Source organism: Balaenoptera ricei, chromosome 14, assembly GCF_028023285.1.
Source record: "Balaenoptera ricei isolate mBalRic1 chromosome 14, mBalRic1.hap2, whole genome shotgun sequence".
NCBI classification, from domain to species: domain Eukaryota; kingdom Metazoa; phylum Chordata; class Mammalia; order Artiodactyla; family Balaenopteridae; genus Balaenoptera; species Balaenoptera ricei.
In genome coordinates, this window is record NC_082652.1 from 7534677 (window position 1) to 7552301 (window position 17625).

Genomic DNA, 17625 nt, shown 5'->3' on the forward strand with positions numbered 1-17625 from the left:
CGCGTTGCTACAGAAACTCTTATCACCACCCCTTTTCCTCCCAGCAAGCTGTGCGACGCGCCGGTTATTAGCCTCTTTGTGCCATCCGGGTCTCTCGCGCGAGCGACTTCAGTCTGGCGAAGCGTTTAGGCGGCCGGTACTGTGGAGAGCGGGAAGTGGAGGTGCCGCCGTAGCGGCCAGGACTCTGCACTATGGCGGTAGGTGCCGAATCTGAGTTTAAAGTCAGGCATATTTTTCTGCTGCTCTGCAAAGAAGGGATGAACGGCTCCCAGAGCTGTTGTCGGGGCTAGTGTGTGGACAAGATGGCGCCGCGGCCTTCTTCTGCGCCCGCCATCATGGCTGGCTACTGTAGGGAGGGGGAAAGAAGGCGGTGTCGATGGGGGTGGGGAGCCGCAGGGAGTGTCTTTTCTTCCAGAACTTTCCTCGTGTCTTTCCCAGTTTTATGTTCCTTTTGTTCCACAGAACTGACTCCAGTTTTGCTTACTCACTCTGGTTGGTGATTAATATTGAGTTTCGTTAGGGCTTGGGCATTTATGTTCGCGGTGGGAAAGGGCTGGGGAGGAGAGAAAAGGGATCCGGGGTCGTCTCTGAAAAGTATGGGGTCAAAAAGGCGGTGCCTGTAAGAGGTAGAACGTGAGAAGAGAGCAAGCGGTCTTGTAGCGATTATTTTGCCTACGCTCAATGAGATGATTTTAGCTGCATAATTTCGGTTAGGGTGAACGTCCGTGTAAACCTTAGTTTATTCCTTAGTAAGCATCTAGGGAACGTGTTTCTCGAAGGGAGTAAAAATTCGACTTAATGAGAAGTCTTTGGAGCTACGAATTCTGACGCTCCGTTTCCGAAGCGGCTCCTGATGTAATCATTTTGAGGTTTTCGAGAAACATAATCAAAGCCCTAACATGGGCATTGTTACTTTAAATTTGGGAGTTCTTCATAGGCCCGTTTAATTTTAAATGAAAGCTACAGTTCTTAAGTTGCCTTTTCTGAGAAATTAAGCCAGCTTTGGATATAAGATGCCCAATCCTGATAGATCGCATTATTGTGTGATTACTTCATTTTACTTACCCGGTTACAAGAAAAATGCAAACATTTTTTGCATTCTTTTCCATTGATTAAAAAGTTGTGTTTTCTCGTTTTCGAAGATAAATAGGACTATTAAGCATAACGAAAAACTCGTAGATTACTCATCCTGATCATTGGGGTATCTGGAAGTAGAAATCGTTGTCTGCCCCGCGCCCCCATACTTAATTGATTTCATTTAGAACCCAGTTTCTGATAACCAATTTAGAACCCCTGTTGGAACAGTTGGGCACATAATCGATTTAAATATTTTTTTGTTTAACTAGTGTTTTGGGCCTCTTAATCTACTTGAAAGAACAGTATTATTTTACTTGGGCTCAAATATTTAAAAAACAACAACAATTCAAACATTCGTTTCTGCAGCGCCTTGTTCAATAAAAAGACACGATCCCCTCGAGATGTGGCCTAGTGTTAAGTCCAATGTGCCGTCTTTGCGCTGGAAAAAGATTCCTATACTATGTCTTGAGTGTCATTGGGGTTTTAAAGATGATGTGAATTTTAAGAAACCGTGTTGTTTTTCTAATAGAGCAAATGGTAGAGTGAAGGGCATTTTTGCAGTTAGCATTTAAGATTTACACATAGGCCTGTACTAAATTGAAATCTTAGATATTTTCAGAGAAGTTTTAATACTCAATTTTACTTGGATACTTTTGTTATGCTAGTGTAATATATTCTCAAGGAAATAAAAGCTTCAGGTGAGCTAAGCGGCCCCCTATTATTCATATCTGTTTAGTGATAGATGGTTTTTGTTTTTGTCCTGTAGTGTGTTTTACAGATGAAAATGGCTGTTTGGTGTAGGTTATTAGCCCGTTTTACAGAGTGCCTTCCCTTAAGGGCATTTTACTGAGTGTAACTTTACCAACACAGCACATCATAGACCTGTCAGAAATAATCCTTAAGAATAGTGATGAGGGGATTGACATATATACACTAAGATGTATAAAATGGATAACTAATAATAACCTGCTGTATAAAAAAATAAATAAAATTCAAAAATTAAAAAAAAAGAATAGTGATGAGAGGACTTCCCTGGTGGTCCAGTGGTTAAGACTCCATGCTTCCATTGCAGGGGCCATGGGCTACATCCATGGTCGGGGAACTAAGATCCACGTGCCGCACGGCGAGGCCCAAAAAGAAAGAATAGTGATGAGAACAAGAATAAAAGAAAATGACCAATGTTAGTTGTGAAAATCAGAATCATCTTTAGTTGTGTGATAGAGTAGTGTCATGTATTACTATTAGACAGCAAAGAGATTACCATCTTACGTGAGTCAGCTAATGTTGCTGGATCTCATCTGTGAAATGGGAAAGTTGAGCTTGATTCTAAGAGATGAGAGCCTTTCTGCACAAAAATTTTATGATTCCAGAAATCACCCATACATAGAGAAGCATGTGTGCTGGAATGGGCCTCCCCAGTAATTAGGTGTTTCGTCCTATTTGTTAGTGGGTTTTTTGGTAACATTGTTAGAGGCGTAACACATAATATTGTCTTTCATCCTAACTAACCTGTAAATCCTTCCCTTTTAATTTATTATTTTATTCCTGAAGTCTAACATCGAGTTAGGTGCATTTTTGACTGTCAGAAAATAGTTAAAATAATGTGACCTCTCACACTTCATTTGTTAAAGTACTCCCCATTTAGTTTACTTGGTGTTTGTTTTCTGGACTAATCTTCCTAAAGGAAGAAGTGCATTATCATGTGATTATTCCTCCTGCTGAAAATGTATAGTATATTTACTATTTACCCATTCCAGATCTTTTTTCTGTAAAGAGCAAGTTAGTAGATACTTTAGGCATTGTGGACCACGTGCAGCATACAGTCTCTGTCACATTCCTTGCTTGCTTGTTTTAACAACCCTTTTAAAAATGTAAAAGTCATTCTTAGCTCAAGGGCGATACTTTGCTAACTCATGTGCTCAGTAATCAACTCCCCAGGCATATTGACTATTTTCGTATTTCCTCTCTGGTTAGATGGGTCACCAACGTCCACCTTCCACATATTACGGAAACTGTTATCCCTGCCTTTTATCAGAATCTCACTCAGGAGAACATTTAGGTTCTAGTTTCTCCTTGAAGCTTTTTTTCTATGACTTTTTTTTTTAATAAACTTATTATTGATTGATTGATTGACGCTTTGGGTCTTCGGTGCTGCGCACGGGCTTTCTCTAGTTGCGGAGAGCGAGGGCTACTCTTCGTTGCAGTGCGCAGGCTTCTTATTGTGGTGGCTTCTCTTGTTCCGGAGCACCAGCTCTAGGCACGCGGGCTCAGTAGTTGTGATTCACGGGCTGTAGAGCGCAGGCTCAGTAGTTGTGGTGCACGGGCTTAGTTGCTCCGTTGCATGTTTGATCTTCCTGGACCAGGGCTCGAATCCGTGTCCCCTGCATTGGCAGGCGGATCTTAACCACTGCGTCACCAGGTAAGTCCCTCTATGACTCATTTAAATCAGTTTCATGAAGGAACCTACTCTCCTAGGTAAATCAGGTCTTTGGTAAAGAGTGTGTACTCTTGACTATTTAAATTTTTTTTTAAATTTATATTGTGATAACTTATAAAATGCTTTAAAGCAGAAACAACTTAATGTTTCCATAGCCCAGAGCATATGTGAGGAGAGGCAGACCATATTTTGCAGCAGCATTGTGCCAAGGGGCTTTCATTAAAGAGGGTTAATGAAATTAAGATTGGGTTCTCAGGTAAGTTAATTTTCTGTTTTGTTTTTTTTTTTAGTAATATTCTAGAACCATTCTCTTTGCTTTTTAAGATTTTACAGTCCTCAGTCTTTTTAACCTTTAACAGCTCATTTTTAAATGCCTCTTTATGCTAATTTAAAATACAAGTATTGGAAAGGTCAACTAAATGAATTCACAGATCTAAAATGGACTCTATTTTCTCTGCTTGAATACTTATTGGAAATACTTGGAGCCCTATTTTCCCCTTCCCCCCATGTTTTGAAAGTTATAAAAATAATGATTAAAAAAAATAAAGATACATCCATTCAGTTACATGTGTCTCTTTGGTATTGGGTTAGTCATTTCAATTTATTCAGGCCTACTTAGCAAGTACAAAGCATATTTAGCTACTTGGAAATAAGTTCTTCTGATTTTCTTTATTTTTTAATTTTGTAAAACTCAAGGATAACTATCTTTCCTCCCTTCTCACTCTTTTAAGCAATTGGAAACATTTTAAATGCAGTTAAGAATTTATAACCATTTTTCTCTAAACTTTTAGGCTAGTGATACAGAACGAGATGGACTAGCCCCAGAAAAGACATCCCCAGATAGAGATAAGAAAAAAGAGCAGTCCGATGTATCTGTTTCTCCCAGAGCCTCAAAACATCATTATTCAAGATCACGATCAAGGTCAAGAGAAAGAAAACGAAAGTCAGGTATGTATAAGACATAAGTTTACTGATCTAATTAATATGTGTTCTTCCCATTGAGAAATGGATAGTGAAAAGTGCATTGGGAATTTTCTGGAGAATTTTTCAATTATGAGGAGTACGAATGTCCTAATACAGGAATTTTATAACTTGTCAAAGACAAAATGTATGCTTAAATTTGTGTCACAATAACTATTATCCCTCAGATGTTCAAATTTTATCCTTTCGACATACGCAAAACAGTATTTTGAAAGATGTAGTCTGGGCAGTGATATATTCTGAACTTATTTAACATCTTAGACATGAGTTACAAGAACATTTTTAACCTTGGTTTTCTTTTTAACTTAATGTTAAAATATTTCTGAAAGCAAGAGTTTTTAGTGTTTTGAAGTGCTCCTTATTTGGAGCATTTTTTTAACTAGACTGATGTGGCATAGAAAGCATGATGTATTGCTAATGAATCAATACTTAAGTAGTTAAAAGAGCAATAGAATAGAAATGAGTTTAAAAGTTTCAAGACGTGGGCTCTGGTTATTTATCCTTTGCACCCACAGATAGTCCATCTACAAAATGGTTTCAAATGTAATTTTTATGTATATGTTTGAAACTGTACAGTATCATCATAACTACTTTTTCATGGGAATTTTTCTAAACTGTAACATCCTTTTGGCTACTTATAAGACACCAAGTATAATTCAACCTGTTTGTTTTCTCTTGCATTCTTTGTTCCTTTTGTTCTTAATTGTTTTCCTCTAATAAGACCCTTTATAAGTTTGCTATGTAATAGGAAGCAAGATGAACTGGACAGAATGTTCTGTAAAATATAAAGAATCTGTGACCACCTAAAAGACAAAGTCTGTTTGTCATGTGTCATGGAACATGGACTTGTTGTGGAACTTTTTTTGCTTACTTATTTGATTATATTCTGGTTTGCTCAGATTGCTTGATTTATTTCAGATACGTGAAGTATTACTGTAGTAGAATAATCCCACCCCTGCCATAAAAAAATAGGCTTTAGAGGATGACTAGTAAATAGATTAGTTAGGCAAGTGGCCAGAAGTGTCCTTTGTATGAGTTTTGGAGTTTGTGTTTGAGATGTTTCTGTACCATTATTTATGGTGAATTTTTGTGTGTTCACAGATAATGAAGGAAGAAAACACAGGAGCCGGAGCAGAAGCAAAGAGGTAATTAACACTTTGTAGTGAATAGGCACTTTAGAATACTTGTAAAGTATCTGGTAGAAATGTTTGTGTGAATATATGATATTGTCAAGGTAAGTACCAAAACTTGAAATTTAAAAGGTTTAATTCAGTTATAAAATAAGCATGATTTGGATTCATCATTTTTCAAGAAGATAGTTGTTTATATGAAAAGTTCATTCAAAAACTATTAATGTTATGTTGTGAAAATATTCACAATAAAAATTTCATATGAAGAATATAACTGGTTTTTTAGGCCTGTCACACAGAGCTTCCATTAATCTGAGGTCCCGAGTCTCTTTATGCCTGACGACTGCTCAGGACTTTTAAATAGCAATCATCTTTAAGTAGCAATACTCTAGATATCTATGGGCTACTTTTTCTTTATGGAAGATAATGAGAGTCCTTTTCATTAGTAAACTAGTTTGATTCCCTAAGAATAGTATTGAATTTTGAAATAAAAGTGTCAGTGAGGGACTGCTGGAAAGATGGCGGTGACACAAAACTTGAGGATAAAGAAAGACAGCAGCTGTATTGCAGAGGAGTTAACTTGCCCACCTGAGAAGACAAGGAGTGAGCCAACAAAGGAAGAGCAGAAGTAGAAGCCAAAAAGGGAGGAGAAGAGTCTCATGGGGGCTGGGCGAGGGACTCCTTAAACAACTGTGGGCAGGGACTTCACCTCTTCCCCTAATGGAAGCTCTGTTGAATTTTAATTTAGGAGAGTTTTTGTGAAAATGACTATTTTGTTTAGCTCACATGATAACATTTCTATAATAAATCATACTCAGCGTGCTAATGCGCGAAGAGACTGAACTGAAGACGCTGCAGACTCAGATAGCAAAATAATAAGCCTACTTCATGATAAGGTAACTATTAGTCATTCAAACTCCTATTTCCCTTAAGTATATCTTAAATCAGTTAAGGGTTTTAATGGTTTTTTAAAAAAATAATAATAGTAATGTTATGTTTGGAAAACTGGTTTGAAGTAAACTAAAACTTTTGCAAGCTTAACCACTTAAAGCTTTTCCAGTTTGCCACCATATGGCAAAATCAAGGAAATAGTCTTTTTTATAAGCTCATATGGAGAACTGGCATTGAAACTAAAATTTAGCTGTGTCTCCAGGTCTCTTATTTTTCTGCAAAATATAAATTACAGACTATGATCCTTTTCTGATGTATCACCATGCATGTTCTAAAATGTTTGACTAAGTTTTTTGTTTTTAAGAAAAGTTAATCTTGAGTGGAAGGAAATATGCTAAGGTCTGTTCTGGGAACTATGAGATAAGTGTCCTGTTGTGGTGGAAAACGGTGGCCTGGGTGTCAGAAGAATATGGGGTCTGGGTTCAACTTCCTAATACGTAGCTTTGTGACTTTAGATCTTAATTTAGTCATATATAAAGTAAGGGGATTTAGAAGATCTGAGTTTCCTTCCAGCTTTGAAATTGTGATTCTGAAATGTCCAGGATTTTAAGCTTTAGCTACAAGATGGATTTGACAAATCTTAATGTGGGGAAATCGAATGTTTAGCACTTCCTAATTCAGTATGTGAGTGTAGGATGGAGACTTGATCATACAATTAATTTAGCTCAGTCTCTGAATGCATATGTTGTGAAAGCAAAAGCCTTGGTTTTTATAATCATTCAGAATATGGGGGAAGTATGTATTATATAATGGTATAGGGATTAATTGTGTTACAACTAGTTTGATTTCAAAAAAATTAAAACAGATATGGTTGCCATTTTCTACCCTAGGTACATGAAATGTAATAGAACTCCAAGCCTGTTGGGATATTGCAAGATGAAAAGTGATTGCTTCACAGTTTAGGATTGGGAGAAAAATCAAGAGCCGTCTTTAAGAAAGGATGTGGCAGTATAGCTATAAAAAGGACACTTAACTTTGCGTAAAGTAATTTGAAGTTGCAGAAGATATTAATACTTAGGTTAATTTTACTTAGTTACCTAATTGGAAATGCATTTTTCTGGTGCATTTCTTTGTGTCCTTATCTTCGTTATTGTTAACTTTTAAAACTTAATATTATGTACTCTGGATTTAGAAGTTGTTGTATATATATGTCTGTTTCTCTAAAAGGTTTGTTGGAAAATTGAAAAAATTTTGATACATGTGTACTTCCCTCTTAGATAAAAGAAACATCAGGGATTCCTCTTTTTCTGAAATAGTGGTTTTTCGATATTATTAACATTGAAAGTTATTGTTTTGATTGTGGTATTGAAAGTATTTGGGGGTGGAAACTGCATTTGGGGGGGTTTATAAAGAAAAAGTAAAATTAGTAATATACATCTGCAACATTTGGGTGATGTGAAACTAGATCTTTTTTTAAATTTGCCACACACTCCTAAGGTTACTAATGTTGCATCACAACATTTTTGCTACTGATACCCATACTAACTCTCTTTGTTGCACTATTTTCCTGAAAGAACCAACTTCTTCTTAAAACAGGCAAGAAGACATGAATCCAAAGATAAATCCTCTAAGAAACACAAGTCTGAGGAACATAATGACAAAGAGCATTCTTCTGATAAAGGAAGAGAGCGGCTAAATTCATCTGAAAATGGTGAGGACAGACACAAACGCAAAGAAAGAAAGTCATCAAGAGGCAGAAGTCATTCAAGGTCTAGGTCTCGTGAAAGGTAAGTAGTTTTTCCTAAGTTAATGCCTTCTGAAGAACTCCTGAATTACATAAAGGTTTGCATTAATGGAGCAACACCCAAAAAAATCTTAGTTAGAAAATTGGTATTTTTAACTTTCTGAGTTGTCTGTCACGGTGAAAAAATTTTTGCTGAACTATGTTTATATAGTTTGCTAATATCATAATCCTTTTACATTGCTGGTGCAGGATTCATTTGCTGCTGAACTCTAATCTAGGTTTTATTTAGGTATGGGTTAAAAGATTTTTGAGAAACTGGGTCATGGTTCAGATTTTTGTGGCTTTTTTTTGTGTTTTAAGGAACCAGTGTCTGCAACATATTTTGCGGATTTCTGTGGGGAATATGTGTGTGGTATCAGATTCGGTCAAAAATTTTCAGTAGTAGAATAACTTGATTGTTACTCTTAGAAATAGTTTGGTACGGCAATAGACTTCAAGCTATTAAACAGAATCTTAAATTGGGGTAGGAAACATTGCTTTTTTGACGTTATCAGTTTATTGTGTTCCCTATAAGTAACTACAAATTTATGTACTTGAATTTCAGACGTCATCGTAGTAGGAGCAGAGAGCGGAAGAAGTCAAGATCCAGGAGTAGGGAGCGGAAAAAGTCAAGATCCAGAAGCAGAGAGAGGAAGAAATCACGATCCAGAAGCAGGGAGAGAAAACGTCGGATCCGATCTCGTTCCCGCTCAAGATCAAGACACAGACATAGGAGTAGAAGCAGGAGTAGGACAAGGAGTAGAAGTCGGTAGGTATTCATCATCTTGAATAAAATCAAATAGGCCCCTCACAGGGTCTGTTAAGTCAGGCTTAGAAAGGTTAAGTAACTTGCTCAAGAAGCCCAATATCATACAGTTCTTAAATGGTAAAGCTAGGACCTGGTCCCAGATGCATCTGAAAGCAAAGTCCGTATGTGTGCTTAATCCACCGTACTAGTTATACTCTCTCAGATACTCAAAAAGATGAGCTTATAAATCCACACTTGTCTTGATTGGAAGGAAATTTTAATTTGTTTATGCAAGAAATACAATAAAGAGCATTTAATAATAAATATTCAGAGAATATGTTTATTCTCTACTAATATTATTAATAGTGCATTATATCTATATTCACAGATACTGGTAATAAAGTTAATGTGACAGCTTCTTTGTTCATTGTTCATTAAGTCAAACAGTCTATAAAAGAATGAAGTATGGGTAAAAGTGTACTTTGGTTTATAATAACTTGGTTTGTCACTTGTTTGATCATTTTTTCAGTTTTTAATCAGTGGTTTTAGTATGTAATAGTTGCCTAAATTGAACTTTACCAGTTAGGAGATTTAGTCAATCTAAAGTGGTAATTTCACCATTAATTACCATTGTTGTTTTTTTTTTTTTTTAAATCACCATTTGGGCATTCGGGTCATTATTGCATTTCTAGTTTTAACCACTGATAACCTTTGATTCTAATCAATGACTATTTTTAATTTTTCTCATTTTGTTTTAGTGATTTATATTTTTGAAAACATTTACAAGTTAATTCATTGTACATTAGAATACTAGGACCATTTAACTTATCAATCCCACTAGTAGGAATTTATCCTATTGACCTGCACAAGTGTAAAATGACTAACGTACAAGTCTAGCCTTTGCAACATTGGGTATAATAGCAAAAGATTGGAAACAACCTAAATGTCCATCTGAAACAGGGATGGTTAAGTGAATTTATAGAAACTAGTCTTTTACACAAGGAACTTGGGGTGCCTATGGAAGGTGTACAACAGAGGTGGAAAGGAAGGGTTCAAAATATATTTCCTAGACCAGTTTAATTTTTATTGAACTATGTAACTATAATTTATTTTGATTCAATAAAATAATTATTACTTGGCCATACTGAGACATGTAAAATATGATTTATTAAAGAGATAGAAAGAAGAGAATTGAAAAACCGAGAAGATTTAGCAGAAGTTTAAGCCGAACTCCTAGCCCACCTCCCTTCCGAGGCAGAAACACAGCAATGGATGCACAAGAAGCTTTAGCTAGGAGGTGCGTGTATTTTTTATTCGATACATTTTTTTCTCCTTTTCATCTTGAGGTAGATATTCAATTGTGTGGACCAAATGAATGCTTTCAGAGGATAATTCAAATAATTAAATCTAGCCATAACTACTGTGGCAGTTTTGTGATACAGAACTGCATTAAGTGGTTTGTTAATTCTCATCTTTAATTTGCTTATTTGCACAACTGGAAAGAGTATTTCTTCAACAGTTTCTTTTTTCTTCATGATTAACTAATTCATTTTTCTCAAGTCTAGACTCATAAATATTTTCAGTTGGCCATTGGAACTTCTAAAAAAATCTTAAATGTGATCTAAGAACTGTTAATTTTGCATCTAAAACTGCTTTGTCTTTACTTTACTTTCTTTGTTCTTCCTTAAGAAAAGTCTCTGAAACAATAAGTAGAATTCTGTCAATAGTTTTCTTATTTTGAAGGTGGCAAATAATAAGCCAGTTCATTTGATCTTAAAGTTTTTACTGCTGTGATAGCATAGGAAGATCATTGTATTTTAAAATTTTCTAATGTTTCAAAGATGGGTGATTGTGGGACCACACACAGCAGGGCTGTCTAACCGAAATCTGCAAAACCGTTGAAAGAACTGCCTCATAGAGGCAAGAAGTAAAGTAGAATCCAAGCCCTTGTTTGCAGGTTTCCCCATATTCTGAAAACTAAAATCTTTTGATTTTTTTTTCTTTATGAAATTGAGTTTGTATTTTTTTTTTTATTACAAAAATGCAGTTATCACAATGTAACCTGATGGGCTGCTGCCCTGTGAACCCAGCCTGGCAGAAACTCCAGCTGAACAGCAGCAGCAGCAAAGGTGTGAGCTCACCCCTTCTTCATTCCATTCACCTTAGTGAATGGTATTGATTCCAAACCTGCAGTGGCCATTTAAAATATACAGCCAGTAGCTGTCAATCACTTTCTGACTGAAACTAAAATCAACAGAATTAGGAAATAATTTTCTACAATATCTGAACTAATTTATAAAGAATGGTCCATTAACTTTGATCATGAATTTTTTTAAGCCCTAAAGTTTATTCTTGTTTACTCTTAAGTTTATTGTATTTTAATTTTTGGATTATACTAAAGTTGAATCTAACTAGCATCTAAAACTTTAACTTAGTCTACTTAGTGATTTTCAGGTGACAATTTTTAAAACTGCTTTGGAAATATTTTTATTTATGAATCTATGTTTTAACATTAATCCTAATCAGAAACTTGTTTCCAAGGACAAATTCAAGGCTGTACTACTTGTCTTTCTTTCATGCGTGCTCAATAGAAGGGAACAAAATTATAGATTGTTATCCTCCTTTTATGTAAATTACAGCAATTGTTAAAATGTCAGTTTTCTACTACTGTATTTTACTTGTAGTGCCCACTGCTCCCCTCCCCCCAAAAACTTTCCGCAATCCTTGCCCCTTTATACCACTTTAAAGGAGGGAGAGGGTGGTGTTTAACTTACGATTGGTAAATCAAGGAATCTTCGGAAGAAAAGGGCTTTCTCTTTCAGGAACTCATTGTGAAGATAACATTACTTACGATTTGCTACATACCAGATAGATACCTACTTGACAGCACATTTTGTTTAGTATGTGTATTCAGTGGTGAATTTAGTGTGAATCAGAATTCGTTTTTGTTTGGGGATGAAGTTGTGTTTCACGTTTCCAGTTCCTTTGCTAATAATTTCTTTACCTCCTAAAAGTAATTTTCTAATATTTAGGTTTTTTACCCCCATTTTATTAGATTATAGAGGGTGGCAGGGTTTGCTTGCCCTTTTTTAAATTTTATTTTTGGCTTTTTAATTTTCACTGATTTAGAGACTAAAGTCTGTTTAGATATAAAAATCATCTGCATGTTTTGATTGGCCTTAATCCTGTATCAGCCTCCCTTAAGAAGCATTTAGGTAATTCTATAAATTATTGCATGTACCCTAAGATTTACTCAGTTTTCAGTATGTTTTCTCAATGCCTCAATTTGCAAGATTTAATTTTATCCTTACTCCTATAACCAGCACTGATGAAGATTGAATAATTTTTTATCTCTTAACCATTTTAATGATTCTCTGTGGGAACTATATATAAAAGCTACTAGAGTTGTTGGCTATTCGGTGAAATTAAAAATGTTTAAAACCAGTAGTGAAATATTATTTAATTGTGACTGATACCATCTTAAGAATGATTGCTTTTTTTCCCACATGCAGATATCAATTTGGGGAACGTATTAAATTTATTTAAAATTCTATATAAAGTGTTTTATGCCTACATATGTATACATAGAGATAAATGTTGGCTTTATATTGATATTTTTATTAAATTGTCTTTGACAGGTTGGAAAGGGCAAAGAAATTACAAGAACAGCGAGAAAAGGAAATGGTTGAAAAACAAAAACAACAGGAAATAGCTGCAGGTAATTTTTGTTTTCTTTATTATGGAAGTATGACATTTTTTTGTAAAACATTTGAAAAGTTCAGGAATAGTAATAGGAAGAGAATCACGTATGATCCCTTCTACCCATCAGTATGCTGTAGATCAGTATGCTGTAAATTATTAATTGAATTGTGAACATGTTATTTTTAGTGTTAACTTTTGTACCTCATAAAACTTTTTTTGCACTGTATTTCTGATTTGGTCAATGTAGATAATTTTGAGAAGTGAATAATGACTATTCTTGTTCATGTAGCAGTTTAGCCATCACTGCATATGTCTTTTAGTTATGATTTTAGAAATACAGTTTATTAAAGATGATGAACTGAACTGGAGTATGTATTATGTCTTACTAATAAGGAAATCAAGTTTTTAGACAACACAGACACACTGCCTGTGGATGATTAAAAGTTGATCAGAGAGAGCCTGTATGAAATGTAATCTGGAGGGTGGAAGTAACAGACCTGGCACTTAACTTTTATAGGACTTGGGCCTAGTATGTTAAGTGTGTATAATACCTGTTTAATAGTTTTAAACGTTTCTTGTGAGTTTCAAATTAGATGTTGTGAGATCATTTTGTGAGCTATAAAGAACCATACAAATAAAAGTCAATTTATTAAAAGTTTAGCTACAATCACTATAGTTCATTTCCATTGAAATCATACACCTTTATGTTATTCGCAGGATTCTCTTTATCCTCAGAAGTGAAGTTTAAGTATATATAAGGGATCATATACAGAAATGTCTAGGGATGAATACATTAAATAAATGTTTGCTAAAATGTTATTGCTTTATAAGCTTAACCCTCAGTCATTTTTTATTTGGTGAAAATATTCCGCCTTTTTGCAGATTAGTAGCTCTTATATATAAATAATGTATTACTGTAAATTAGGAGGTTTGTTTTGGTTAAAATCCATACTTATTTCCTCTTCAGCAGCTGCAGCTACCGGAGGTTCTGTTCTCAATGTTGCTGCCCTATTGGCATCAGGAACACAAGTAACTCCTCAGATAGCTATGGCAGCTCAAATGGCAGCCTTGCAGGCTAAAGCTTTGGCAGAGACTGGAATAGCTGTACCTAGCTATTACAACCCAGCAGCTGTGAATCCAATGAAATTTGCTGAACAAGAGAAAAAAAGGAAAATGCTGTGGCAAGGCAAGAAAGAAGGAGTAAGTTCTCTTATTCTCCTTTTTTGTCATTGATTCCTCAGCTTAGAAAAACAAATTTGGATTGGAAAAGATTAGTTTGGGTTTATCTTTCTTCTGAGAGCCTAACTGGAATAATTTAATTTGCTACAATTATTAGCAAAAATAATAAATGCACGATCTAAGTCAGGCTTTCAAAGAAAACCAATATTGCCCTACATTTATTAAGGGGAAAGAGTTGGTTCCTTAGCTTAGATTTTTTTCGTATTATTAAGATAATTATAAATTCCATTGGTGGAATGCCATAAATGCTGTTGTTTTTCTACTAAGACTATATTATGGAAAGATCTAGTATCATAATAAAAGGTATTTAAGCTTTACATATGCTAAAAATTCATTGTTTTTTTAACAGGACAAATCCCAGTCTGCTGAAATATGGGAGAAATTAAATTTCGGAAACAAGGACCAAAATGTCAAATTTAGGAAATTAATGGGTATCAAGGTGAGTTATACACTTCGTAATAAAGTTCATGTCATTTTATATTTTTAGGGTAACATTGGTTCTCAACTTAAACATTATTTCAGTGATGTGTCATCTCTGGGTACTTTCTAGTGCTCTTTCATTTGTGTTCTCTAGATTAACTTCACAGAATTAACCAATAAGTTATCATCACCAGTCAACAGTACAAATTGTTAAATTTGATTAAAACATTTGTTGAGGGACTTTCCTGAAGGTCCAGTGGTTAAGACTGCACAATTCCATTGCAGGGGACATGGGTTCAATCCCTGGCTGGGGAACTAAGATCCCACATGCTGTGCGGCACAGCCAAAACATAAGAAATAAAACAGTTATTGATTGTTACTGCATGTTTATGCCTTAAGCAAACCTTGTTCAAAATCATAAGCTTCTCTTAGTAAATTTTTTTAAAAAATTTGTAAAAAGGAATTAATTTGCTTTTAAAAATTCCCATTTAAATGGAATATTACTCAGCCATAAAAAGGAATGAAACAGTTACTTGTAGTGAGGTGGATGGAACTAGAGTCTGTCATACAGAATGAAGTAAGTCAGAAAAAGAAAAACAAATACCATATGCTAACGCATATATATGAAATCTAGAAAATTGGTACTGATGAACCTAGCGGTAGGGCAGGAATAAAGATGCAGACATTGCGAACGGACTTGAGGACACGGGGTGGGTGGGGGAAGGGGAGGCTGGGACGTAGTGAGAGAGTAACATGGACATATATACACTACCAAATGTAAAATGGATGGATGGCTAGTGGGAAGCTGCTGCAAAGCACAGGGAGATCAGCTCGGTGCTTTGTGACCACATAGAGGAGTGGGATAGAGGGAGGGTGGGAGGGAGGCTCAGGAAGGAGGGGATACGGGGATATATGTATGCATATATAGCTGATTCACTTTGTTATACAGCAGAAACTAACACAACATCGTAAAGCAGTTATACTCCACTAAAGATGTATAAAAAGAAAAAATGCCCATTTAAGGCTAACTGTACTTGGTGTGGGGTCGGACTTTCTTAATTTTTTTCAAGGAAGGTTTTTGTTTGAGTTTTTGTGGTTTTTTAAAATTAATTAATTAATTAATTTGGCTGTGCCAGGTCTTAGTTGCAGCAAGCGGGATCTTTTAGTTGCGGCATGCGAACTCTTAGTTGCGGCACGTGGGATTAGTTCCTGACCAGGGGCTGAACCCAGGTCCCCTGCATTGGGAGCACAGTGTCTTAGCCACTGGGCTACCAGGGAAGTCCCAAGGAAGGTTTTAGGTTTTACACAACAACCTGGTAAGGTCGACAAATGTTCAGATATTGGTTATTACTAAGGGAGTTGGTTTTCCATTGAAGGGATATTTGGTTTAAACTCCATCCCCATTTTCTATTTACTTTTCCCTAGACACTTTATTTATTTTTGGCTGCGTTGGGTCTTCATTGCCACGCATGGGCTTTCTCTAGTTGCAACGAGCGGGGGCTACTCTTCGTTGCGGTGTGCAGGCTTCTCATTGCGGTGGCTTCTCGTTGTGGAGCACGGGCTCCAGGCATGCGGACTTCAGTAGTTGTGGAGCACGGGCTCAGTTGCTCCATGGCATGTGGGATCTTCCCGGACCAGGGCTTGAACCCGTGTCCCCTGCATTGGCAGGCGGATTCTTAACCGCTGCGCCACCAAGGAAGTCCCTGGCATGTCCTACATGTTCTTCCTTGGGCCCACTGAATGATTTTTGTTATGTCCTGCTCTATCCCAGTACCTAGAATGAACATTGCCTTGAATTCCGTAGGTGCTGAATGAATGAATGGAAACTAAGTGAGGTCAAATACGTACTGCAAAAATGTGATCTGCTAGTACTTTTTAAGTGAGAAGCACTTTTTATTCCTAGGTGAATTCATTTTAATAGTATATTTTGTATCTGTTATTTAGAGTGAAGATGAAGCTGGATGTAGCTCCGTTGATGAAGAAAGTTACAAGACGTTGAAACAGCAAGAAGAAGTATTCAGAAATCTAGACGCTCAGTATGAAATGGCAAGATCACAAACCCACACACAAAGAGGAATGGGATTGGGTTTCACATCATCAATGCGAGGAATGGACACAGTTTGAAGAAAATCACACTTTATACTTGGGACTTTTATAGACTTCTGGTTCTGATGTCAGGTCCTTGTTCACCAAACAGCTGGCATTCTAGCTTGCATGGGTGTTGCATTGACTTTAATTTATTGAAAAAATACGATTTTTTGTAAATATCAGATCAGTGATAATGGTGTTAGTGTTGTAATCAGGTTAAACCCGCTTCCATTAAACTTGACAGGACTATAGAAGGACAATATTTTTTAGTTAATGAATTCTACTTTTCAAATATATAAAAGCTGCAGATGGGATAAAATCTCATACATGGATTTTTGGTGTCCACTGTCTTGTGTACTTTTGTACTTAACCTTGTACAGTTATTTTCATCTCTTGAAACATGAAAGAAATGTTATGTAGATGTTCTTTAGAAGATCTGGCCATTTGGTACATAATCCAGCACAAATAGGCTGGGTGGTGATGATAATAAAAATGGTTTTCTCAAAACTCGTGTTAATTTAAGTTACCTGGAATTCTTATTTGAATTTGTCTTATGGTTTCTGTAGCATTTTGCAATTTCTAGTAGAAGACACTGGCTAGAAATTCCTTTTTTTTTTTTTTAAAGAATTATGCTATAGGCAATACCATGGTGAGCAAAAATGTAAAAGGAAGTTGGGAGGCGTGAAAAAACTTAGTAAAATAAATCTGTTTTCCTACTATTATAAGGAACAGAACTGGTGTACAGTATTTGTTAAATATTCCATATGTTATTCAGGAAATAGATTAATACATTAAAGGGATGTAAGCACTTTTATTTTAATAAAGTGCCTTATAACAAGTTCTTTGTATGCCCTTTCCTCATTATCCCTTTTGAATTGTCTAACCTGAAGTACTAAAACAGAAAACAACTTTGTCACTAAATTGAGTAAATTTAGGGCATAGTTTTGGTGGAAGGAGGGGACTACAGAACTTGTACTTCATTTGCTTTCATTACAACAAATTCATAATTTTTAGCTTTCCCTGGAAAAACCCTTTGAAAAACATCTCCACAATGTAGTAGCACAAGGGAAGACTGTTTAATGTGTTTTGGTAAATGTTTGGTTTTTCCAGAGCACAATTATTTTGGGGA

At 35.7% G+C, this 17625-nt stretch overlaps 1 protein-coding gene across 5 annotated transcripts; it reads left to right on the forward strand.

Moving 5' to 3' along the window:
- Positions 1–40: 40 nt before the first annotated feature.
- Positions 41–17003, forward strand: RSRC2 (arginine and serine rich coiled-coil 2). 5 transcript variants are annotated; one of them, XM_059894337.1, is made up of 10 exons: positions 41–197; positions 4306–4462; positions 5597–5640; positions 8091–8303; positions 8865–9068; positions 10222–10344; positions 12686–12765; positions 13717–13949; positions 14338–14427; positions 16353–17003. In XM_059894337.1, the coding sequence occupies exons 2-10, from the start codon at positions 4382–4384 to the stop codon at positions 16530–16532; spliced, it is 1248 nt and encodes a 415-aa protein (XP_059750320.1). In that variant the 5' UTR covers positions 41–197; positions 4306–4381; the 3' UTR covers positions 16533–17003. The 5 variants fall into 5 exon arrangements, with proteins under 5 accessions (XP_059750320.1, XP_059750317.1, XP_059750321.1 ...); XM_059894334.1 differs by having other exon boundaries at positions 8113–8303; positions 13720–13949; XM_059894333.1 differs by having other exon boundaries at positions 42–197; positions 8113–8303.
- Positions 17004–17625: the final 622 nt, after the last annotated feature.